The 26,970-nt window shown below is 39.2% G+C and overlaps 1 protein-coding gene across 9 annotated transcripts in view; it reads left to right on the top strand.

Moving 5' to 3' along the window:
• Nucleotides 1-946: 946 nt before the first annotated feature.
• Nucleotides 947-26,970, top strand: part of taok3a (TAO kinase 3a) — a 110,866-nt gene continuing 84,842 nt past the window's right edge. For 2 of the 9 annotated variants that reach the window (XM_048611643.1, XM_048611649.1), the window contains exons 1-3: nucleotides 947-1,069; nucleotides 17,639-17,741; nucleotides 25,888-26,119. In XM_048611643.1, coding sequence (XP_048467600.1) covers nucleotides 25,988-26,119 — 132 coding nt within the window. In that variant the 5' untranslated portion in view covers nucleotides 947-1,069; nucleotides 17,639-17,741; nucleotides 25,888-25,987. Of the gene's footprint in view, nucleotides 1,298-2,224; nucleotides 2,244-17,638; nucleotides 17,742-25,887; nucleotides 26,120-26,970 lie in introns of those variants that run through there. The other 7 variants (XM_048611644.1, XM_048611642.1, XM_048611650.1 and 4 more) reach the window with 7 other exon arrangements.

Raw genomic sequence — 26,970 nt, forward strand, 5'->3', positions numbered from 1 at the left:
TTATTTTTCCTTGTTTGGTTTAATGTTTTCCACATTAAATTAATATAATTCCTCTGAAGATAATAAAATGAGGAAATGTTACTCCTGGTCATTCAGCAGTTAGCACTGATGCTTCACAGCACCAGGGACCCAGGTTCAAATCCACCTTAAGGTGACCGTCTGTGTGGAGGCTGCACATTCTCCATGTGTCTGCATAGGCTTCCTCCCACAGTTCAAAGATGTGCAGGTTAGGTGGATTGGCTCGGCTAAATTGCCCATAGTGTCCAGGGTTCTACAGCCTAGGTGGATCAGCCATTGGAAATTCAGAGTTATGCAGACAGGGTAGGGGGTGGGTTTGAGTGTGATACTCTTTAGGGGGTTGCTGTGGACTTGATGGGCTGAATGGTCTATTTCCACGTTGTAGGGAGTCTATGATTGCAAACATTTCCTCTGGAAGAATCTGAGGTATTCTGCTTTTTAAAAATTGCTAATAATCTCAAAAGTGATCATCTATTTAGTTACACACCTAAATTACTTAAACTGTGTTTCCTTGAGTTTTATAGTTCCATCTCTATATGAACCTCTAAAAAAAACTAAGATGATCGAAATTTGGTCCTAGTTCATTTCCTAAATAATCTTATAAAAAATCTGTCAAACACTGATCATATTCGAGTTGATTCAAAAGTAGCACGGTGTCCTATGCTCAATTCAGATTACAATAACGGGGCAATAGTCCAATTAAAATAAAAGTCTACTGTACTTTTTCTCTCATCTTTGTCTACATTGAGGTTGCAGGTGAGCAACATCACTGCAACTGGTTCGGATAACCTCTGTGAAAATGAGACGAGCGCTTCCGATCTGTCGCCGGCAGCAGGACAGGTCATCCGGAGGACTACCTTCGTGGGACAGGCTCCGAAAGGGGCTGCTCTCTTGCTGCGAGCCTGCGCTGGCGTTTCTTTGGCAGGAGGTGGAGAAGGCGGCGCGTTGGCGCCGCCATATTGGTTGTGGCGAGAGGCGTCAGTTGGGCTCGCGGTCAGGAGTGGTTAGTGAGTGCTGGTGGGGGAAAAAAGAAGAAGAAGAACCGCCTGTGGTGGGTGTTCTCAGGGTTAACAGCGGCTGGCCGAGGAGTAGGAGGAATAAGCTGTCAGTCAGTTCCCGCGAGGAGGAGCCGGGGGGGGGGGGGGGGGGGGTGGGGGATTGATGCGTTTCCGCTTGCGCCGTTTGGCCTTCACCAGGAAGTCGAGCTGCGGCGGGTGTCCCGGAGAGAAGGCGAGGCGAGTACGGGAGGGATCGAGGAGTGTGTGAGGGAGGTAGGTAGGTCAGGTCAGGTCGGGGTGGTGCATGTGTGTGTGTGTGTGTGTGGTTGGGGCGGGGGCTGGGGCTGGGGCTGGGTGTGGGGTGTTGTTGACCGGTGTCACCCCGAGGGCGGGGGTCCAGAGACTGGCCTGTGTATGAACCCTGGGAGCGGACGCTCTCGGTGCTGTCACCTCTTCTCGCCACCCTCAGGGCCCCCTTTCCCGCCCGGTGGGGGGCAGTCGGTAGTTTTATTCTTGATGGGTGACTGGAGGCTGGGGATAGTGTTCAGTATCTCATGGCGGTGGGGTGTCGGCCTGTGGCCGGTCTGTTCCTGTTCTCCCCCCCCCCCCCCCCCCAAGGGTGGTGCAGCCGCTTCCTGCTCTGTCCGTGTGTCTCTCACCCCACACACACCAGACGGTGCTGTCCCCGCTGGGTGTCTGTGAACGGATGTCGCTGGGTGGGCTGATGCACTTTTTCCCTTCTCTCAAACTTGCCTGGCCCATTTCACTCGCTCTGTTGTGGGGCCACGTACTGCTGATTTTTTTTTCTCTCGCTCTTTTCCCCCTTTCACTTTTAGCAGCTGATTAGCCCCAGTCGGGCGGAGTCCCTGCAGTATATCAGGAGCAGATTACAAACTCCATGTGTTCCTCCCAGTGACTGAGCAGCAGCTTTATTGTTGTTTACAGTATTATTTATGTGCGAGAGCGTGTCTGCCTCGCCACTCTCACCTCCCCTCCCCCCTCCCTCTCTCTCTCTCTCTCTCTCTGTTGAAGCAGGGAATTGGCAGGCGCGTCACTTTAAATTCTCAGAAACAGCCAGCCTTCTCCTGCATGTTGCTGTCTGCCGGCCAGGTGTGCAGTATGCGGTTGCATTACCCTCCATCCATCACATCTGTGTGGCTGGACCCTCCTTGGATCTGGGCCCAGTTACGCGGGGTTTGCGTGAAATGAAATCGAGGAGGGCGGCAGGTTAGCATTTTTCCAATATTCAGTGCTTCATGAACCATCGCTCTGTTTAACGGACTACTTCCACCAGAGAGGCCTCCGGTTCAGTTGCCCTACATTTCTCATGACCGTGAAGTCAGATCAATTGATCAACTGTCTGTCTTAAGGAGTACTATAACGCCGGAACGTGTTGACGCGCAATGAACCCCAAACGTAGACCACTTTTTGTCTGCAATAATTTGCAAGAGGTTTATAATTTATGGAGTGATTTGATCTGTTTTGAGACAGCACTGAATAAGTTATTATTTGCCACCTACTTCGGCTGTCAAGTTGGGACAGATCATTTTATCCACATCATAACCGCCACGTTGAAACTGCGTTTAGGGACCCAAAATTAAAGTTTTCACCATATTGATGTGAATTTTTTTTTAACTTTTCCAGTGGCAATAAAATATTTCTATCTGGACATATTTGTGGGCACATCAAGAGTGCCTTTAGAGGAGCTTTTTCCTGGATTGTCTTCTAAGATTTAACCCTGGAAAGGGAAAAAAAGATAAAGTAGCACAACATTCTGGATGTAACTAAAGTTCATATGTTATCGATCACCATCAGTTTTAAAGTACTTTGTAAATATGTCATTTCATGTATTCATGGCCTCTGCCAAACTCTCCATGTTCCCTGGTGACTACTTTTCTTCCTGACCCTAGCTTTGTACGCACATTAGAATTGGCCCCACTCCCTCCATTATATATACACGTGGATGCATTTTCTAACCTGTCACTGAGCACTCTCAAATACACGTCCTTCTTCCCAGCAAGCATCTCATCCCAAAGATTTTGCTTCCTTTTCATCCAATCAACTCATCTCTTGTGCCTCACCATTTCAAACATTGCCCCCTCCCCGGTTGGCAACCCAGGTAAGGAGCCTGGACAATATACAGATCCAGAATACAATGTTTGAAGGTACCATTTACTTTGCTACAGCAACTGTCTGACCACCTGCTTTTTCTGCTATTAAGAACTGAGTTATATTTGCCAACCTTTGCTTGCAAGTGGATTGGTACACTGGGTCCATTTAGGAGATCCTGCCAAATGTGCTTTTTAATGTTAGACACTTTCGGCTTACTGCCTATGGCTTCTTATTGGGCGGTATCTGTCCAGATGGTCCAGAGCCTCCAGATTGAGTGGTCTCCACAGTTGCTGTTGTTGCTTCCCAGCAAGTCTAAGTGTGAGTTCTGCAACTCCATCACAGATTATGACCCACAGTCTTGGTACCCCTGCCTTAGAGATATCAACCCTCATTGGGGAATGGTATCAAGTTGAGAGCATATGGATACTACAGATTATTTGTTAGGTATTGTAATATGTAGAATTAGGTTTGCATTAACCTGCGCCATGAATTCCATATTACCTTGATGGCAATTATGAGTGTCACAGATGTGCAGTCAGCCTCTGTGAAGCATTGTATAGGTTTTTCAGACTTTTGTTTATTACATGATTTTGCTTTACTGTCTTCTCTTCCATACTCCCTTTGTTTAAAGAAAACTGTAGTTTTTGACAATATAAATTGTAACAAAGTAATAGACCACTTGATTCAATAAGTTTTTGTCACCTTTTATCCTCCGCCTAAGCAACTTGATCTAATCATATCAACTCAGCTTTCTCCATATCCTTTCGTAGAATCCCTGCAGTGCAGAAAGAGACCATCCAGCCTATCTACTCTGCACTGGCCCTCCAGATCCAGCCTCCGTTCTATCCACGTAACCCCGCATTTACCATGACCAGGCCACCTAACCTATGGATCCCTAGACATTATAGGTAATTTGGTATGGCCAATCCACATAACCTGTACATTTTTGGACTGTGGGAGGAAACTGGAGCACCTGAAGAAACCCTCAGACATGGGGAAAATGTCCAAACTCCACACAGTCACCCAAGACTGGAATCGACCCAGGTCTTTGGCACTGTGAGACAGCAGTGCTGACCACTGTGCCGCCTCAGATTCCTCCCCTTTTTTCTCATCAACTTAGTGAACCTAATCTTGACTCTTGATGTAGTTCTTACCTCAAACATGAATCCTGGAAGGAAATTTCAAGGCACCACAATTTATGAAGTTTCTCTTCTGTCTTTAACAGTAATCCCTCAACTGCAAGGAATATTCTGCTTGCCTATACACTGCCTCATGCTTTTTTTAAAATTTTAAACACTTCAGATATGTTGCTCCATGTTCTGTTTTGTTCTTTTCATTAAATTTTTGATAGTGAATCTTGTGTTTCTAATGCATCTGTAACGTAGTATCTAGCTTTTTGCTGTTTTGAGCTACAGTACAATATGCTTACTAGTAACTGAAGCACAGTTACTCTGCATTTTTGGCGTTTAAAAAAAACAATGTAACTGTGATCTACACTAAAGGCTTGTAGTTTATGGAATTTGCTTTTCAGATTTTCAGGAATTTGAAGATTAATATATGTGAACTTGCAATCCCAATGTTGTTTAAAGGCTGATCATTATCTCATGAACTAGAATACTCTACACTTCATGAAATAAAAGTTAATAAAACTCTAAATTTTATACCATCATATCAGCTTGAGATGCTGATTTGAACATCCTGTGACCCTTAACCCAAGTTTCATCATTCTTCTGTAACTTCCAGCTTGCTTCCATTTAGAGTATGATTAGTGCTGTTGTTTCTTATGCTTAAATGCATTCACCTTGGACTGACATTTTAAACTCCAACTGCGACTAGCTTCATTTGGTGGGTGCAGTAGTCATGCAATACTGCTGCTAAAGTAACCTGCCGAATAATTTGTAGTGAACACTGACATTTGGCTTCTCTTCCAGTGTATTTTGTGTCATCTTAGAATAGAAATGGCAGAAAAGGCCATTCTACTTTCGGTTGCACGCATCTCTCCAGAGCAGGTGTCAGTTAGTTCCGTCTTCCCACGTTTTGTCGATAGGTCTGCAAATCTGTGTCCAGCTTTTTAATCAATTCTAATAAAAGTCATATTTGAATCTGCCTACATCACAGTCGCAGAGAGTGCTCTTTGGACCCCTGGCAACTGTGTAGATGTGCAGTTCCTTGTGTTTTCTCTCTTTTCTATTTGCCTTAAATCATTGGCCTCTGGTCCTCATTCCTTCTGCTAATGAGAGCACTTTTCCTCTTGAGTAGTGTTACCATGTCTTGAAACACATGCAACCAAGATTGAACTTGTTATGCGCATGTCATCAAATTTTTTAAAAAGTTGATTTTCAGCCAATGTTCTGATCAAAAGCAAAGAACGTGCGGATACTGAAATTCCAAAACAAACAAATAGCTGGAAAAACTGTGGGTCTGAAAAGGGTCACTGGATGTGAAATGTTAACACTGTTTCCTCTTTACAGATGCTAGCAGGCCTGCTGAGTTTCTCCAGCTATTTCTGTTTTTGTTCCTTTGTTAAATGGTGGAAGTCTATGAAAGATGATGCAAAGTTGGTAAAAGCTTTTTGGGAGCAAGTGTAATTTAAGAAGTGGAACCCTTTGCTTCTGGTGTCTCATGTTGCACGAAGTGTCTCTGCGTTTCACGTAAAAGGAATTAGTTTGGAGTGCAGTTGCCATTGTGTAACTGAATCTGAAAGCCCAAAAGTTTAACAATGTTGATAGCACGTGCTAGTGAAAGGAAAAATTTTAAATTCTAAAGGTAATTTTTTAAGAGCTTAATTGATTAGGTGGTGAGATATTTAGTTCATTTATACTTGTTGCAATTTTCTGTCAAATTTTTCGACTTAATTTGCCCTTCTTCCAGCCTCAAATCATGGTGGTAATTGTACCTGGTACACAAGTGATTGATTTCCTGGTGATGAAATACTAAGTAAAAATATTAAAAAGCACTGTTTTCTTTACATAATGGGTGTTGTGAATCAATTTTTGAAATGGCTGTACAGCTGGCGAATTATTTGATGAATCTTTCTTGTTGTCACATTGAAATTATTCTAATTGAAATACATGATTTTTATTTGCTGAAATAAGCACAGTAATATTAGTTTCTAACTCTCTCTTTTACCGAGGGGTTATTCAGAAGATGTCCTTCAAATTTGTCAGTATTTGCATACTCTGAATCTGATGTCCTGTTTAAGGCAGTCATAATAACTGTGCACTGATCAAAAAAGTCGAACTTTCAGTAATGTTATTTAATTTTAATAGCTTTGGATTTCAGTTAGAAATTAGCTACCTTGTGATTGTAAGTAGTTCATCGAGGTATTTTATTAAACACGTGTGTTTTAACAAGCATAACACGAAAACTTAGCAAATTTGTGGATTTGTGTAGTCAAACCAATTCTGAAAAGCTAAGCTAAGAATTTTAACCTAAATATGGAGGTAAGTAATGACATTGGAGAAATAGGCAAACAGCAAACTGGGAAGGGGAGATAATAGGAAAGAACAGTGGGAATATTTTACTTGTTTAGATTGGGCCCTGGTAGACGTGCCTTATGTTGAGGTCTTGCCAATTATGCCAGATAAAGAAATGGTGATAGAAATCGATATCATACAACCCCTTCTGATTTACAAAGAATTATGTTTGATTTTATTTCCTTACTCTTGCGCTATCTATTCAGTTAAATATTAAAACGACTTTGCAACAATAAATGAGTCATTTGAATTTGAAGCTTCTAGGTTTTCCATTTTTGATTCTTTTTTAATGCATCAGGTTTTTTAAAATTAATTTGATGGAAATGCATGGCAGTTTTTGCTACAAGCAGATTTTGTGTTGTGTCGAATTTGTGAAACTTCCTAGGATTTGATGGGTTCGATGGAGAGAAAATATTCTCTTTGAGAGTCCTGCATAAAGATTCATAACCCTTAATGTCAGAATGGTCTAGCTCTAATGTTATGTCAGGGAACAGTTCTCCTTGCAGTGGAAAGCTGGAATTTGTGTTAAAAGCTTATGGAACCAAGGTAGAATTCAGATATGTATCCTAATATGCAATTGCAGATGTTCAAGTGCAGTGAGATTGAATGAATTTCTCAAGTATCTAGGAATAGCAATATGATTATTGATTCACTTGTGATACCACAGTATCTGTTTTTTTCCTGATCTTTGTTTTCAAATGGGAACTGGATCCTCAGGATTGCAGGGGGTTTTGTGCATGTTTTTGTTGAATGGGTTTCAACTAATAATAAATGGTCTTGAGTCAATTGACATTGTACCAAAACATTGTGAAGCTGACAAGCCATAGATAAATTTACTGTCAACCTTGGCCAGTAAAATGCTAAAACACACAAACCTTACTTGTAATTCTTTAGAAAATGTTTGAGACAATTTTTTTGATAAACTTTTGAAAAAATTAATTTAAACCTTTTCTATATTTTCTGACAATACTGGCTAAAACTGAAAATTGAACACAAGGATAAATAGAAAGAGACAGCACAGTGTGGAGCTGCAGGAACACAGGTCAGGCAGCATCAGAGGAGCAAGAAAGTTGACGTTTCGGGTCAGGACCCTTCGGAAATGGGATGGGGAAGGGAGCTGGGAAATAAATAGAAGGAGGGGTGGGGCTGGGGAAAGGTAGGTGGGATGGTGATAGGTGGATGCAGGTAGGTAGTGGTGGGGATTGGTTGGTGGGATGGGTGGGGTGGATAGGTGGAGAAGAAGATGGACAGGTTGTCAGGTCAAGGAGGCGGAGATGAGAGGGGGCTTTGGATTTGGGATGAGGCTGGGAGTGGGGAGATTTTAAAACTGGTGAATTCTATGTTTAGGCCATTGGGCTATAGGCTCTCGAGGCAGAATATGAGGTGTTGCTCCTCCCGGTTTGCGGGTGGTATCATCGTGACACTGGAGAAAGCCTAGGATGGACATGCCATCAAGGGAGTGGGAGGGGGAAGTTAAAATGGCTGGTGACAGGAAGGCGTTGTCAATTATTGCATACAGAGCGCAGTTGCTCCACAGAACGGTCCCTGAGTCTGCGCTTTCTTTCACCAATGTAGAGGAGGCCACATTGGAAGTAATGGATACAGTAGACCAAGTTGGAGGATGTACAGATGAATCCCTGTCGGACGTGAAAAGTTTACGTTGGGCCTTGGATGGAGGTGAGGGGTGAGGTGTAGGGGCAGGTGTAGCACTTCCTGCCGTTGCAGGGAAAGGTGCCAGGTTTGGTGATGTGAGTGGGGAGAGTGGAGCGGATGAGGGAGTTGCAGAGAGTGCGAAAGGCAGATGTGGGTGGGGAGGGAAATATCTCTTTGGTAAGGATGGATTGTAGGTGGCGGAGAATGATGCGCTGGATGCGGAGGTTGGTGGGGTGTTACTTGAGGACCCGCGGGATTCTGTCTTTATTTTTGTTGGGTGCAGTGGTTTTGAGGGTAGAAGTATGGGAAATGCAAGAGATATGGTTGAGGGCAGTTTTGATCACTGGAGGGGGGGTGGTGGTGGATGTTGCAATCCTTGAAATAGGAGGACGTCTGGGAGTGGAATGCTCCATCTTGGGAGCAGATGTGGCGGAGGCAGTGCAATCAGGAGGGTGTATGAGAGGAAGTGTAGTTCAGGTAACTGTGGGAGTTAGTGAAATGGATGTTGGGGTTGAGGCAGTACCAGAGATGGAGACGAATAATAGAATTAGCCTTTGTCATGAGACTAAGATGTTGGATTTCTTGATGCTCTCAATGTTTTTCAGCTTCATGTGTGTTATTTCAGGAATGGTAATTGTATAGATTTGTTTTGGATATACAGTGCAGGATCAGGTTATTCTACTCAGCTAGTCCATACTGAACTTGTTGCTCCACTCACTGCCTCCTGCCTTGCCTTGTCTAACATAGTATGAGCGTAATGCTCTATTCACTTCTCCCTTGATATGCTTATCTGGTCTCCTTTCAAATGCATCTGTATTATTTTCTTCAACCACGCCTGGTGGTAGCAAGTTCCACATTCTTGCCACTCTTTGGGTCAAAAGATTTCTTCAGAATTTCCTATTTGAGGTCCTGGGACTACGCTACATTGATGGCTTCTAGTTGCACTGTTCTCCATGAGGAAATATTCTCTCTATCTATTCATTGAAAGTTTCTATTTTGAAACCCTCTGTCATCTGTTTTTGTTTGAGGTAAAGAAGACATGATTTGCTAATCTTCTTTTGATATACATGCTCCTACATTTGTGTTGAAAATATCCTGTAATAGAATTGCCCATTTTAAAGGAAATGGTTCAGGTGCAGTCAAGGCACATTGCTGAGAGAACGAAAAGTGGGATAAGACTGACAAAGCCAAAGCCCACTGGATGATACGATGAAAGAGGTTGAGTAAGAAGTAGTGGAAAAAAATGCATATGAAGGATGTGAGATTACTGACATATGAGAATCAGGCTGAACATTTAAAAGTGAAGGAAAAGTAAGAGAGCCATAAAGATGAGAGAATGAGATTGATGGCAAACTAGAAAACTCTTGGATTTCCTTTCGATGCATGTTAATAGTAAATCGAGTAGTAAGTGTACATGAGCTGCTTTGGAATCTGAAAGGAGATCTGCACATGGAGGCAGAGGTATTAGATGATCATTCTGCACATCTGTCAGGTTGGACTGTTGCTGAAGTCAGGAAAAGAGGAGGTATTTGACATCCAAGATGGGCTAAAAACTGCTATATTGCCAGCAAAGGAATGGGTGTGCCTAAGATGTTAGGGGAAGTTGGAGAGCACCATCCATTCAGAAACTACAATCCCAGCCAAAATTGAGTCGCTTGGAGCAATGTAACTTGTTTAAGGGAAACAAATATTAATTTCTTGAAGGCAAATCAGATTGATGGAGCCTTTTGGTGAGGAAATAGATTGTTGATGAGAGTAATGGGATTGACGTGACCTACGTAAAAGTCCAAAATGTTGAAATGGCTGTTGGGGGCATTACCATTACTCCACATCTCTGAGCCAGGAGGCCCATGTTCAAGTCTCACCTGCAGGGTCATGTAAAAATATCCCTGAATAGGTTGATTTAGACAAATAGAAAAGACCGACAGGTGTTAAATTATGCACCCTTTATGAACAGTTTAATAAGCTGAGCCCCAAGAAATTAACGGCATCGTCGTGGCATGGATAATGAGTGGTTGAGTGGTGGACTGTGTAGTGACTTAGTTATTTTTGGCTTGGAGGAAGGTATACAGTAGAGCTCTGTGGAGTTAGTATAGAAACTAATGCTTTTTTTGATATAGTTGTGACCTAGAAGTTGGGTCTCTAGAGCATAATTTAAAATGTGAGGATGGCAGAGAGTACAAAAGCAAGGAACATATTGCATCTATACTGGTTTGATTCAACTAGAGCGTTGTCAAATTCAGGGCATTGCACTTTATGAATAATCTGTTTGTCAATGATTCCATGTATGAAGGACTTCAGTTATGTGCATAGATTGGAGCAGGTGACAGTGTCCTCACTAGAGAAGTTTGAGAGAAGATGTAATAGAACTTTTTCAAAATAATGGTTAGCCTAGACAATGTAAAGCGAAATGGTACAGCCAAGAACTATGGTAAAGCAATTTAAGATGAATGACAAAGGAACAACAGATGACTTAAGACTTTTTACACAGCATGTGATAAGGGATCTAAAGTGGCGAGATTTGAAAGGGCCAGAGAATGGGATAAGATGATTTGGTCTTGCAAAAGCCAGCTCAGATGCAACAGATAGAATGGCTGCATTGTGAACTGACATTATTCAATAATTCTATCCTGGTAATTTTTTTTGCACTAACTTATAACCTTTTTTCCAACACATCATGTTGATTAGAATTATATGCAGCATGGCAGATATTACTTGAACAAGGTTTGCTTAAAGTGCAGCATAAGCTTATTTTTCCAATTCTATACTCGACCAATGAATTTTGCTGCTTGGTTTGATTATTTTTAATGACCTTGTTAAACCTGTTATAATATCTGTTGAGACTAACTATTGAAAATAAAAATCCAAATTCCCAGTAATTTACTCAAAGAATGAAGTCACTAGATTCCATAATTGTACAGAAATTATTTTCTTAAGAGTAAAACAAAGCAATAAATAGAGTAACTACTAATATTCTTAAATCCTGCATCAACCTAAGTTGAACATCAATTAACAGGCAAACCACAGTTGATTATAAATTCAAATGTATTTTTTAATGGCTGTTAGAAACAAAACATCTTATGAACTCCATTTGTATAAGTTTTATCCCTCGGTCACAAAATTCCTCAGTTTTCTGTTCCTCCAGGTATTCAGTTCCTTATCTGGGATTTAATCTGATTCTCAATTGACAGCAACACATGACACTTTCCACCAAAAATGGCAAATGTTTGTACAATCTTCCTATTCTGCTGGTCTTGATGTAGTTCAACCAATGTTATCTTCAACAGAAAACAGCTCAATACTTGCTGTTTCTTTAGTTTCTAGATCTCGGCATCACTGTCTTCAACTTATCTGTACTGCACCACTGGCATTGTCTAAGCTCCGATTCTGCTCTTTTTCATGTGGGTTCAAGAGATTTTGATTTTCAACCTCCGTTTCAGTCTTGGTTTCTGTGGAAACTGTCAGTTTCCCTCCACAATCAAGGGTCTCTTTAACCCTCTGACTTTATAATGGATTCACATCCTATTCCATGATTGAACAATTATACTGAAAGAATTGGGCAAATGTGATTTGTCACAAAGATTCTAATCAGAAGGATATTGGCAAGTTTCATTGTTACAGCCAAAGAAACATCAGGTTCTGTAGAGAGATAGTAGGAACTGCCGATGCTGGAGTATCTGAGATAACAAGGTGTAGAACTGGATGAACACAGCAGGCCGAGCAGGAAAGCTGACGTTTCGGGTCGAGACCTAACAATGGGTAGATTTTATCAATGTTACATTATTTGGAATGAAATATACAAAGGCTAATTTGGTCAAAATCTGTGAATTTGTCAAAGCAAAAAGTGACTTACTTGTGCCACTATGGGGCAAGGTAAAGAAATTCCTTGAAGCCAAAATAAGGGCTGTTTTCAATTTTATCATGCCTAAAACAAAACACAAAATTCTACATTGGCACAAGTATATTTTATCAGGGTTTATTCAGAATTTGTGTTGTTGTGACTCCTTGACACTTTTTTTATTGAAGAAAGGCTAAAAAGACAAAAGAACATTAGTGTCTTTGACAACTTGAAAGCTGTGCTGACAACTACACCTGTTCCAGCAATACCAGATAGAGAAACTATCAAAACTGTTACTGTTGCCATTCTGTGGGGGACAAAATAGGGATCAAACAGGCAATCAGTTATTCTTCCAGGAAGTTGAATACTTCTCAACAAGGAAAAAAAATGATTTGTAGAGAAGGACATACAGCTTAGTCTTGATTGTACAAAAGTTTATTTAGAAATATAACAATTCTGAAGAGACTTATTTCCACACATCACAACCTTTTAGTTTTAGGCAAGAATTTAAGACGTTATGAAGGAAACCAAATACTGTGATCAAAATGAGTTTGTGCAGGATATAGTTATGAACATCTGTCTTTATTTGATGGAAATATAACTTGTACTAAAATAATGTTGAAGTTTCTTGATAGAAAACAAATGCCTTTTAATAACTTTTTCTCTCAAATATGTTGAGAGTTGTATAACATAAAAATTTATCATTTTTGGGCATTGAATTTTAAAATAGAGGTGGAAGGATTTGGGTTAGTCCTTTTTGACAGTTTTGTTGAAAAGTCAAACTAATTCTGGAACAGTGACCTAAGTAAGTCATGGCTGAAGTCAGTGCCTTCTGGCAGACCCCTCTGGTGTTATGATGTTTATGCTATTGGCTTATGACAGACATGCTAAACACGTTAAAGCTATTAGTTTTTGTTTTGACTTAAGAGAAGAGTAACATTTTACAGTCCAGGTTAAACAAGAGCATAATTCAGTTGAGAAGAAAACTCTTCTTCAGTTTGAAAGAAGGGAGTTTTCAGTTCACAGGGATGGTTACCTCAGCAGAAGTGTTCCCACCCCCGACATTGTTTCCAAGCCAGAAGAGCTTGTGTAGAAGTCTTCAAGTTCTTAGAACTAAATGTTTAGGCCATCAGAATTGAGAGCTTCATGTCAACAGAATCTGAAAAGAACCGTGAGAAACGGGACTCCATAGTTCAAAGGAAAGAAACTGGAAAGTATCTTTTACTTAATGATTTTTAAAAAGCTGAGTGTAAAATTTTTCTTTGAATTGCGTTGTGTTGGAAAACAGGTTGAAACTTTTAGATGTTTGTGTTGTAATACTGCAGTATTTTTACGTTGTACTAAATGCACATTTTGTTCAATAAAGAGCATCCACCTTGTGTGACTTGCAGTAGTTAACCATCGCTTTAACCAATTACATTAATTAAATACATCGTTTATCATGCCAAGTTTCATTCTGGCATCTGACTTGTCCAATATTGCGATTGGCTAGGATCATAACACTGATTTGTATAATTTGTGGTTAGTTCATGTTGAAGTCTTCTGAGAGAGCACTTACAGGGTTTTTTTTTTGCTGGTTTAATTTGTTTATTCCTGTATACCAGCAAAGTCCACATTCAATGGCTTCAAAGATTTGTTTGAGGGATGCAATAAGAGGCTTTGCTTAAATCTCTTTGGCCAATGGCACTTTGGTACTACATATTGATTAATGTGCTTGTATCACATTTGCAACTGAAACCTCTGTGTCTAGACCTGACACACACTAGTTTAATTTGTATTAAAGTGCTGAATTCTGTTTATACCCATTCATGCCTTGATGGTTGTTAGGCTTTCATGGCTGTTTCTCTGCCTAGTCTTCACTCCCCACCAATCCCCGGTTCCCAAACCAAGCTTAAATACGTTTGAATGTGTTCATGCAGCAGTCACTAGAAAACTCTTGCATTTTCATTGGCCTGCAGTAAAATACTGCCTTTTGAATAGATGCATCAAGTGTATATAATACAGTTTGTATTCACCAATGAAGAAGTTATATTGTAGTTACTTGTGGTTTAACAGGACTGAGTTTGAAAATAAAACTTGGGAGGAATTCTTTTGCAAAGTGTGATGAGAGTGTGCTGTTAATAGGTATGATTGAGGCAGCTAACATTAATGCATTTAGCAGGAGGTTTGATGGATACAGCAGGGAAAGTGAAATAGATGTAGGGGCAGGGCAAAAGGTTGAGGGAAGAGCTTTTATTTGGGGAAGGATTAGCATACTCCATTTGAACTGGATGGCCTAATTGATGAGCAAAGTTCAATCTAAATCACTTGCTGATAGGTGGTGGCAAATAGATAGTAATGCTTCATGAATACCCATGTTACACAGGCAAGATATTGATGGAGAAACCAAATTTGTAAGAAGTAATCCATTATTGGCTGTGATATTCTGGAAAAAGTGGTGCTGTTGCATTTCAGATCCGCAGTCATTGCCCTGTGTTCAATAATTGTTTAAAACAACAGTAAACAACACAAATATTTTCATATGTTCATGTTAGACATCAGCAATTGGTTGCAGTAAACATTTTGATCCTATGGGTAAGCAAGTATTTAACAAATAAATGGAATTTCACAATATTGTTAGTGTTTGGCCTGTTATAGCAAGTTTATTTCAACTGGAAATTGATCCAACTTCTTTAAAAAAAAAAAAAAAAAAAATTGTTAAATTATAATGAAGTTTCCTCTTGCATGTCATGAGGTTGCTGAATTGGTGCTTTAAACGCAAGTGAATATTGCAGCTGCTATTCAGGTCCATAATCTATATCACAAGAACTCTTTTAATATTATGATGTATGCTGCTGTTGGAGTTTGTAGTGACTTTGACATAGTGAAACAGCCTGGTTGTTTCACAAGAGTGATATCAAATTAAATTTGACACTGAATCTTTAGAAGGAGTTGTTACAGCAATGAATTTGAGTGAAGTTTTGAGTACATTGAGCTGGAAAAATAGTGAGGCAATTCCAGCGTGTTGTCACTCGTAGAAGTACTAAAGGTCTGGAACTATACACAGGATCGGTTTTGATTGACCCTCAACGCATGGAGGAATAATCTGTAGCCCAGTGGTACTGTCCCTACCTCTGAAGAGAAGGTCAGAGTTCAAATCCTACCTGGTCCAGAAGTGTCATAACGTCTCTGAACAGGTTGATTTTAGAAGATATCTGAAGTAGGGAAGTCTGTGCAGGACGTTGACATTGTGCCCAGAGTACCACTTGCAGGTTTGGTCTCCTACTTAAGCATGGATGTATTTTCATTTGAGTTAGTACAGACATGATTTTGCGAGTTAATTCCTGGGATGAAGGTTTTGACTTACAGGGAAACGTTGGATTTAAATCCTGGGAGTTTACAAGAATGATGTGTCATCTTATTGAAACATTTAAAATTTTGAGGAGGCTTGACTAAGAGGATGCTTCCTATTGTGGACAAAGGGCAGAGTTTCAAAAAGCGGTGTCTCCTTTATAAGATGCAGGTGTATTCCTGCCCCTCTTCCTTGATTTTCTTGTCATCCATGTTATCAAGTTTCCTACTATTCTGATTGTTTTGTTACGTTTCCAAGTTTTGAACAGCTTTGAAATTGTCTGGTCCCTTATACCCAAGTCCAGGTCAATGAATTGTAAGGTACGTCAGTCGTCCTAATACCAAACATGAAGGACACTACTGTTTGTATCTTCCACTCTGAAGTACAATTGTTTGCCACAACTCTTGACTTCTCTCTTTCAAGCCAATTTTTAAATAATTGGTAGTAGAGAACTTAAACATTGCTAAAAGGAGACTATTGATGTTGAAGCTTTTTGTCTTGCATTTGTCAGAATCCTAGCTCCTAAGGAGTGGAAAATGGAAAACATTAAATACTAGTAACCTTTTAGCAATGTTTTAGCCAATTTGAGTGCATAATCTAGTTTTCATGGTAAAAATATAGCACCTAAATAGTATTGAATGCAGTTACATGACAGTTTAAAACCCTGTATGCCCTCCCTTTAAAAGTAAAAGATCTTGTGGCTTTTTTTGTTTTGACTAATTCTTTGTACATCTTCAGTACTTTAGTCAACATTTAATCCTTGACAATTGTCATCAAAGCAGATTATGGATTTGTTAACTTTGCTTACGAGGTTGTCATGTGAAAATTCGCTGCCCCAGTACCCTACAGGGTAACAATAACTATATTTGAAAGGTGTTTCATTGGCTATTTTGTGGCTTGGGATGTTTTGTTGTAAAAGTTGTTGTATAGCTGCAATTTTTAACTCCTTAATCTTTAGCTTTGTGGTAAAGGAATCTGAAATTAATAATGACTTTCGAGTTTAAATCCCATAACACCTATTCAAATGCTTTCACAGCATTCACAGTTTTTTTTAAAATCTCCATTCATTTGGCTATTCTACTTCACTAACTTGGTGCAAATGCTGGAGACTCCCCCACCCCATCCACTTTTCTGATTTCAAGTCAAAATTGCACTGGGGATGGGAATTAAATATTATGAATAAACTACTCCATGTTCTTTATTTTCCAAGAATAAGCCTATTGAGAGTCACAATGCATTTGTGGTAGAATAGATTTAGCAAATTTTTGCAACTTGCCCTGTCAGTCAAGTTTTGCAAGTGCATGTTGAATAGGGGTGATAACTTGATCTGTTATTAAAACTGCTTGCCATGTTGTCTAAAAATATTCCAAGTCTAGAGGATGTGTTGTCATGACCGACTGAACTGGTCCCAACGGCTGAGTTGTTTTGAGATGAGCAAATTTCTCAAATATTATTTTTAATATTGTGGCTTGTGTGTTGTGGCAAGACTGACATTTTGCCTCTTCTTAAATCTCTTTTAATGTCACTGCAAACTTAATTTTCAAATAACATTTATCCATTCTTACGTTTCAAAGTCTCTGTAGGCAAAAGTCTGCGGCACCACTGAGCTTCTTTTCTCCCCCCGCCTCCCCTCCTCTTTTAACCCTTTTAACAATGTTAACTGTGCTTGGGGTCCACAAACCTCTTTTTGTGGTGCTAATGCTGAGCTAATTAATAACTGCACCAGATGTAGTTTTGTGTTTATTTATTTTTAACAGCCAGTCAGCCTGCATTCCAGATTAGGTTAGGACTAGAATGGAGCCTGATTTTCAGAATGGGGAGTGTTCAGTAAGATGCCAAAAATTATGGGACGAGGGAAAATTCCATACCACTAGCATGCAAGAGAACTGGTTTTGTTTCATTCTGTGTCCATTTCAACACTTTTGAAAGCATTTTAATCCGAGTTTCTGCATACCTTTCCTATCACTTTGAAATATGCATGTAATGTACTAAAATTGTTCAAATATCTCTGCTGTATGTAGTCAATAGTTCATCTGTAGTCGATGCTTCTCCAGTGAATTTAAGCATATAAAGTGGTGTCAGAAACTTTAGGCAGTTTTAAGATAAATTTACTCATGTTTAAATTAATTCTGTGCTGCAGCACTAGACATTTGTTTTAAGAATTGCAATTTTGAGCTGGAGTTGCATTTTTAAAAGAAGTTTCTGTTCGCAGGTAGCTTGAATGAACTGCAAGATCGAACAAGAACAACTTTCCAGGAAATACACAGGATAATCCTGAAAGGGAACAAGTCATTTTGGTCAATCAGTTTTGAAAGGTATATTTCACTGCTTAAGAATATTTTTCTGGTAGAGATAGGGGAGCAACCTTATCAGCTCAAAATGTTTAACTGTATGTTGAAGTTGACCTTTAATGAATGTTTGTCGCTAGACCTTAGTGTTACAGCCCTAATCTTTGGAAGTGTCCTAGTTTAGTGCAGATGTTCTTGGCAATTTTTGCACACAAGATGTGATTTTATGCACACAGGCATTTCTTTAGAGAACAAGGTGATATAAAAGTCTTTGTTTCAAATTAATTCCTACACTCCCTCCAATTGGTAGGATTTAATCAAAATCTAGCTAATATTTGAGACCATATTTTGAGTACACTACAAAAACAGGCGATTGTAGAATTTTCTGTATATTTCGTGTTTAAAACTAGCTATGATTGTCATTCGTTTGTGCATCAACTTGCCTAACCAGTAAATATTTGTGTGTTAAAACTGATAGTGACATTCATGCTGTTGGTGGAAATGATCCAAGCAAGATTTTCACAAATGATTTGCATGTTTTCAAAATTTTCTAAAATGCCAAAACTTACTGCAACCTAACATCTAGAAAAGATGATTAGCTTTAGTTAAAGAACTGAGGAAGGGTCTGGACCCAAAATGCTAACTTTTTTTTCTTCACAGATGCTGTCAGACCTACTGAGCTTTTCCGGCAATTTCTGTTTTTGTTCCTGATTTACAGGATCCGTAGTTCTTTGTTATTTTTGTTATTTGGTAGTTTCATGGTCGTTACTAATGCTTGTTTTTAATTTCAGAATTTAAATTCCAATCGCTGCAGTAGTGCAATTTGAACTGATGTCCCCAGTGCGTTAGCCGCGGGCTCTGGGAGTTGCTAATTTGAGTTCAGTGGCAATCCAAATCCACTAGGCCACCATCTTCCATTAATGCTGCAACTTCCCATGGACTAGCAGCATCAGTGTTAATGTAGTGTATGGTGGAAACGTTTATTTAAATAGAATTATTGCCGAAGCATGTTTCAATGAATACGCTGGTAGAGTTGAATGTTGAGTGTTATTTTGAGAAAGGAATGCTGCTAAATGAAAACCTTTTTACTCCTGTTGAGCATGTATATTTTAAAAAAAAAAGTCAGAGGGCAGGAAGCAGAATTTTTAAAGTAGTTTATTATTTTCATTCCCTCGTATGAAGACTCAATTTTGCTCTAGATGTAGTACTAGTCTTGGTAGGCAAGGATCGGTGAATGAGGCTGGCTCATGAGATCTCAGTTGGCTGAGACCAGAAATTGAACCTAGAACCTTCCCATTTCTTTGTGCGCTACACTGGCAATTTAGTTATCCTTTACACCGTTGAATGGTAGGGTATTTAACAAAACCTGTGCTGCCCGAAGATAGTTATGCATATTCTGCCCTACTTTACTTTCCACTTCAGTATATTTGGCTACTTTTTAAAAAAAAAAAATGCCTAAAATCTATCTATCCCAACCAAAAGAAGTAGTTTAGTAGGAATATTTTAAAACTAAATCAATAAGAAATGGTCAAGCCATCCACATGGTTTTTGCTGCCCGAGCATATGGTACCAGCAAAAATCTTGTCAATTTAGAATGTCATGTTAATTAAATTTGTCCTGTGCTGATAAATGTTGAGGCTTGTGTGTACCAGTGAACTTTCATTTCGGGATACAAAGCTGAGCAGCAGATCTATCAAGACCATCAGTTAATTGTCTTTCAAATTTACATTATTACCGGTTCTATTTAAATTGACACAATCCTTTAAATGTATATACAAACCACAGTTTAGTTTGACCATTTGTTACTCCAAGAATAACAATCTGTTCTTATATATTTTGTCAATTGGCAATTTATTGTTCCTGAATACCACCCTTTAATGTTTAATACGCAGTTCTCCCTTTGAGCCAGGACACTGTTATTGGCACAGTACCCATGCCTGCATCTGCACTTCAATTTAATTTCCTGCACTTTGTTCACCAAATATGTTCAGTAACCCTCCTTTTGATTTGATTACTTGATCTTTTGTGCTGAACCCACCTAATACCTTTTACTATTGCCCATTCTAGTACAACCTGTCTGTCCAGTATTCTAACGTGCAATCTATTCTTTTCACCAGGGCATTGTCTTCAGCTTCAAAGGCTTTCAAAGTGACATCCGGGGAAAAAAATTTAGATGAAACTAAACCCACTTTGTCTGTACGCTTGAAACATTCTCAACAAAATAGATAAATGATTACCACAAAGATTTTACTCGGTTTGATCTTGTAGACATTACTGAGATGTTATTACATGGTGACCATGATTGGAAATGAAATATTCCAGGATACTTGACCTTTAGTAGAGAGGCAAATGGTAAAGGATGAGTCAAGTCCGTATGGAATAATATCTTAGAAAGTCAAACTGAGAAATTAGTCAAGTGGATTTTAAATAAAAACAGCTGACAGAGAACACAAGTGATAATAGTTTATAGCCCCACTAAAAGCAGTTTTAGAGTTGAAAGTAGTACAGATTAAGAAATTAGAGGCATTTGTAACAAAGGCCATGCAGTAATCATTGATTTGTATCATCTTATGGACTGGTTAAACCAAATTTGAAGTAAATGTCCAAAAGGTGATTTTGTGGAACATGTATGTTAATTTGCAGGTTAATATAGTGTGGAATCAAGCCATCGCAAACAACAGGGATTAATTAATAACTTGATAATGGTGCCTTTAGGAAATTGTGATTATAATATAATGTTATATTAAGTTTGAGAATTATTTGCTAAAGTTCAAAACTTTGCATCTTGCATCTGAATGAAGTAAACTAACTGAGGGGCAACAAAAGTTCTGAGAAAGGGTCACCGGACCCGAAACGTTAACTCTGTTTTTTCCTTCATAGATGCTGCCGGACCTGCTGAGCTTTTCCAGCAACTTTGTTTTTGTTCCTGATTTACAGCAGCCACAGTTCTTTTGGTTTTTAGCTATGAGGGACAGGTTGGCTAAGGTAGATTGGGGAACTAGATTACTATATATAGTGTGGTGAAATGACAATATTTAAATTTAATTAATCGTTGCAATAAATATTCCATTTGAAAAATACACCATTGGAAAAGATCATCTCCTCATTGCTAAAGACTGAATTTAAAAATCGGATTTGATTACAAGAAGAGGCGTAATGTTACTAGAAAGTAATCCTGTTGAGGATTGAGAAGATTCTGGAGTTTTGCAAAGAATTACCAGGAAATTTTATAGAGAAAGGGGAATTTGAAAGCTAATAAAGCTAGTGGCTAAGTATTGGAGCTTCAAAGGCATCTAGAAAGGAATAGATTGGAGGAAGAAATCATGGATTCCTTGGAGGCAAGAGAAGTAAAAATGGACTGTAAGAAAAGGGTAGACATATAGTAATCCTTTGTATCTCTGTGCATGGTGGAAGAGAGAGAGATTCCCCCACCCCCCCAACCCCACTATTTGAAATTGTGCCAAACCAATTATCCAGTAGTTGTGAGGAACTCGAGATGTTGTCAATCATAGGAAATGAGTAATATTAGAGGACTTCGGATTTGAAAAATTCCCTGATTATCTGTTTTCTTGAATTTCATAAGTAGCTGCAGAGATGGCGGATGCATTATTTTTGATCTTGTAGAATGATCTAATTTTTACAGCAGTCCCAGAGTTATAATGTGGACATGCACCCTCGCTGTTTAAGAAAAGAGAGGGTGAGACAGTGGTGAGCTTTTGGGTCAGTTCATCTGACATCAACAGTTAGGTAAATGCTAGAGTCTAATGTTAAAACTTGCTGGCAGGGCACTTGGAAATTACCATGGTTAAGTGGAATCAGTTGTCTTATTAGGGAAAAATATATTTGGTATCTATTTCTTGAGGGTGTAGCAAGCAGGCAGTTAAGGATAATCAGTTGACTGAAGAATAATTAAATTTTCAGTTCGACCTCACTTGAAAGTTTAACAGAAAATTGAGGTTTGTGGATTAAAAATAATCTCAAAGAATGAGAAAAAGGTGTAGGCAATTCAAGCCCTCATTTCTGCTCCACTACTTAATAATGATCATGACTGATCTCCTCTTGGCCCAACTCCCATTTGCTGCTATTACTACCTGAAATTGTCTATCTCCTCAAATCTATTCGGTGCCCCAGTGTAGCCCGTACCGTGGTGTTAAATTAAGTGGAAAAATACACTTCAAGAAGGGTTTTTTAAAAAAAAAAAGCTGTAAAGGGATTATAAATAACGTGAGGGAGCAAGAACATGCAAATTGAATATTCAATGGAGCGTTGTGAAGTTGGCCACTTCAGAATGAACATCAGGAAAGTAGAATCTCAAGTGTTAAGTGACTGACAAAAGCTGCTATTGAGAGGGATCTACATACAAAAACCACTGTTAACCTGCAGCTCTAGAAAGCAAATGGTATGTAAGACTTCATTACATAGAAACCAAAATCTCATTGTTCATCTATGCTTTCCACAATTGAATGAGAGGATAGGTTTATAAGAGCTAATTTAACAATATTGATTCTCGTTGGGATTGGACGTGAACATAGGAGGAATGGTTAGTAAGTTTACAGATGACACCAAAATAGGTGGTGTTATGGATAGTGAAGAGGTTATTGAAGAATACAATAGGATCTTGATCAGATGGGCTGAGGAGGGACAGATGGAGTTTAATTTAGATAAATGTGAGGTGTTGCATTGTGGTGAGGCAATTCAGGGCAGGACTTAAACACTTAATGGTAGGGTCCTGGGGAGCGTTGCCAAACAGATCTTGGGATGCAGGTTCTTTGAAAGTGGAGTCACAGGTAGACAGGATAGTGAAGAAGGGGTTTTGTATGTTTGCCTTTATTGGTCAGTGCATTTAGTATAGGACTGGGATGTCATGTGGCTGTACAGGGCATTAGTTAGGCCACTTTTAGAATACTGCGTTCAATTCTGGTCTCCCTGATTTAGGAATGATATTGTGAAATTTGAAAGGGTTCAGAAAAGATTTACAAGCATATTGCTAGTCTTGGAGGGTTTGAGCTGTAGGGAGAGGCTGAATAGGCTGGGGCTGTTTTCCCTAGAGCGTCGGAGGCTGCAGAGTGACCTTAGAGAGGTTTATAAAATGAAGGGGCGTGGATAGGATGAATAGCCAATGTCTTTTCCCCAGGGTAGCGGAGTCCAATACTACAGGGTTAAGGTACGACTAGGCTTAAGGTAAGAGGGGAAAGATTTAAAAGGGACCTAAGGGACAACTTTTTCTCACCGTGTGGTACGTGTATGGAATGAGCTGCCAGAAGAAATCGTGCAGTCTGGTACAATTTAAAATCATTGAAAAGGCATCTGGATGGATGCATGAATAGGAAGGGTTTAGAGGGATATGAGTCAAATGCTGGAAAAGGGGACTAGATTAATTTCGGATGTCTGGTCGGCGTGGACGAGTTGGACCAAAGAGTCAGTTTCTGAGCTGTACAACTGACTTTTTTTGTAATGCTAAAGCTAAGAATGTGTGCCACTGAATGAGTAAATTTGACACTTCTGAAACCTGTAAATTGACAACAGCTGTATTGGTGACTTTACTTCACCTTGGAGAAAGAAATGAAGTTATACTGAAACTTCAACACCTGCTCAACAGCATTAGTGGAAACCTTATTCACAAGCTGATTTGCTAGTTTCCGAGCATGACCCTGCATAGTAAATAAGTTCTGTGGCGTAGTTAGCCTCGTGATTTAACACGAGCAATGTAAAGATGTTTTACTGAATGACTTTCAAGAATTAAATCAGTTTTTTAAAGCTAAGTCTTATCTGCAGGAAATCCAGATTCTAGGAAGATGCAATGATCTAAGCTGAGCTTCTTGGAAGTGACCTCAATCCATTTAACAAGAATTACCCTTGCCCAAGGATGAATTTTGCACTGTTTGAAGTGGCCGCCCTTGGTCAATAGTAGAACACTTGAGGAAAGGTCAACAAATTAAGGATTGTGTATGACAAACAGAAATGTATAATGGCCAACTTTATGGTCAGAAATAGTACTAAGCGTTAGGATTGTGAAGTTTAAGAATGTGTTGAAGGAGGACCAAGAATCTGACGAAGAAATGAGTAGAATGTAAATACAATCTCGCTAAAAACATAAAAGTAGATTGTACCTGTAGATATTTTTACATTAAAAGAAATCTTTAGTTAAGATGAATATAAGGACATGAAAGGCAGTCAGGAGAATTTAAAGCTCAAAGAGCAAAAGTGCGGAAAAGGTGTCTGTTTATCTTGAGCAAGGTATCAGAAATCTCGTGGAATAAGAGGGCCAAGTGACTAGGAAGAACAGAAAGTTGATAAATCCCCAGGGCATGAACAGTGGTAATTTATCTTCTGCATGGACCTCAGAGTGGCAGCGATTTCTGGAACTGGTAGTCAGTGCTGTGATCCACATCCGTGCACTGATCACAATGTAGAATGTTGAGTGGCTGCACTCATATAGCTGTTGAGCTTGGAGAGAATGCTAGACCTTACTGTCTACAACCAAGTGTTGAAGGAAGTAGCTTTAGAGATAATATACATTGATAATCGACTTCAACAATTCTAGATTCTGGAACGTTTCCCACAAATTGCAAGCCTGAAATGTTACCCTGCTATTCAAGAAAAGAGCAAGGGGACGAAAATGGGAAACCACTGGTAATTCAGCCTTGCAACGTTAGAATGGAAAATTCTAGCATCCTTCATAAAGAACGTGTTAAAGGGAAATTTGGGTAAAAATGATCTGATTGGGCAAGCTTCGCAATGATTTGTAAATAGAAAATCATGTCTGAGAACCTTGAGCTTTTTTTCCAAATGAAATTGAAGAGGTATTGTTAGATGTATATTTGGATTTTCAGAAGGCTTTCGATGACCCCTATGGGAGGCGACTTCGCAAAATTAAGTCACGTGGTACAGAGTAATTATCGGCTTAGGTTAGAGATTGGCTAGCAAAACAATAGGAATTAATGGGTCACACTCGCATTGGCAGACTGGTGAATGTGGTACCATAAAGATAAGTACTTGAGGCCTCGGCTATATACTGTATACATCAGTGATTTGGAAATGAGCTCCAAATATTATAACTTAAAATTTGCAACAAAAACCAAGCCACACAGAAATGTTTGATAAAAATGTAAAACATTCTCAGGAGAATTTGGGCAGGCTCAATGACTGGGTAAGCACATGGCATTTACATAGAATGTGGAAAAGTAAGAGATTTTTCATTTTGGGTGGAGAGTACTTTTTAAATGGTGAAGTTCAAAAGGATAAATGTACAAGTGGATTTAGGTGTCATTATTAGTAAGTCAGTGAAGGTTAATATGAAATTGCAGTAAGTGGTTAGGAAGCCTCATGAAATGTTAGCATACATCATGATTTGAGTAGTGACGTTTTACTGCAATTTTACAGGAACTTGGTTAGACGCTACGTGGAGTGGTATGTGCAGTTTTGGTCTCCTTATCTTGAGAAAGAAATTGCTGTAGAGGGAGTGCAAGAAATGTTCACCAGAATTGTTTCTAGGATGGTGGAATCGTCCTGTGAAGAGTAGTTGGGCTAACTGAGCCTCAGGTTTTGAAGAATGAGAGGTGATCTCATTGAAACCGACAAAATGCTTAAAGGGGTAGACAGGTTAGATGCAGCTAAGATATTTCCCCTGGGGAGTCTGCAACCAGAGACACAATGTTAAAAATCAGGGGAAATCAGTTTAGGACTAAGATGAGAAATGTTTTCACTCGGGCTGGTGAATCTTTTGGAGCTTTCTACCCCAGACGGATGTGAAAATTCAGTCTTTTAGTGTGTTCAAAGTAGGGCTTGACGTATTTTCGATTATCAATGGTGTAAAAGGTTGTTGGGAGTAGTGCAGGTGAAAAGGCACGGAAGTGTTTGATTAGCTATGATTGTATTTAATGATAGTAGGCTTGAAGGGCTGAATGACCTAGTACTCTTCTGTTCCTGATTGGATACTGTGCTAGTGTTGCTGCTACTAGCAGGTGACTGCCACATATAACTGTTTGAAAGACAGGACAAAGATGATGTTTTTATTAGAGTATTTCTGAAATGTTGTGTTCTCATCCTCTAAATTGAAAGTAATGTTGATTTGTGGAATATTTTGTCTTTGTTCAAAAATGCATTATTTACAAAAAGCAATGAAGTAAACCCAAATGTGGTACTGTCTGTTTTATCTCTCCTTACTGTTCAGGACATCTTTTTACAGTTGCTGCTTATAAAGGGCCATTTGTCGATGAAGGGAGAAATTTGTGATCCCTATACCAATCATTGCAAGGCTTTGAGTGGCAAGAATGCCATCTTCAACACGTAAAGGGGCAGCAAGAGATCCAGAGGTTTCAGAACTCTTCTTTAAAGAGGACCCAGAGGAACTGTTTGTTGACCTGCATGAAATTGGACATGGAAGTTTCGGAGCTGTTTATTTTGTAAGTGAGAACTTTTTAAACCCATTGATGCACTTGTATCTTTTGAATTGCCAAACACAAAATATTGGTGAACAATAATAGTTTAAGTAGTTAATCCTATAGGTGTCTGAAATATATGACACTATATAACCTACTAATTGGCTTATTCTGAGTTTGAGGAGTGCCAATAATTCAAAGAATTCTAGGAACTTTAATTACAACATGGGCATGTAACTCATCTGGTATCTTTTCATAGTCCTGGGGAAGGAGGATGTATTGATGTCGAGAATAGTTCTTGAACTGGAACAGAAATGATTGGAAAGTGTGGAACAGAATAAGTAAAAAGGATCTAATATTGTTGGAATGAGAATGACAAACATTTTTGAGGCAGATTAGGAAAAAGCGATGTTATAAAAACAAATAGCTTGTGTTCCTTGGGGAGGATTTGAAAAAATTGACCAGAATGCTAACCTGGATGATGGACTTAGTCGAGTAGAGAGACTGTTTTGACGTAGGAAAGGTTGTGGGAGGGTGGGGGTGGTGGAATTCAAAGTTGTGCAAACTTTGATAATAGAAACAGTTTCTTATTTTCTCTAACGCATGAATTTGTGAATGCAGGGCATGATTTTTAAAGTAATTTGTGAAATAACTCGAGATGGGAATTCTCTTTATGCAAAGAGTTATGATCTGGAATACACTGTCTGAGAAGGTACTAAACTGGTTCAATAGTCTCTTTTGAAGGAGAAATCACTAAATGTTTAAAAACGACAATTTACTATGTAGGAAAAAGGTAAAGTTGGGCTAATAGGACTGCTTTTTGAAAGATCCTATTTATAGAATAAGTTTGTTGAAATCAGGATTGTCCCGAACAT

The sequence above is a fragment of the Rhincodon typus genome, chromosome 24, assembly GCF_021869965.1.
Source record: "Rhincodon typus isolate 14 chromosome 24, sRhiTyp1.1, whole genome shotgun sequence".
NCBI classification, from domain to species: Eukaryota; Metazoa; Chordata; class Chondrichthyes; order Orectolobiformes; family Rhincodontidae; genus Rhincodon; species Rhincodon typus.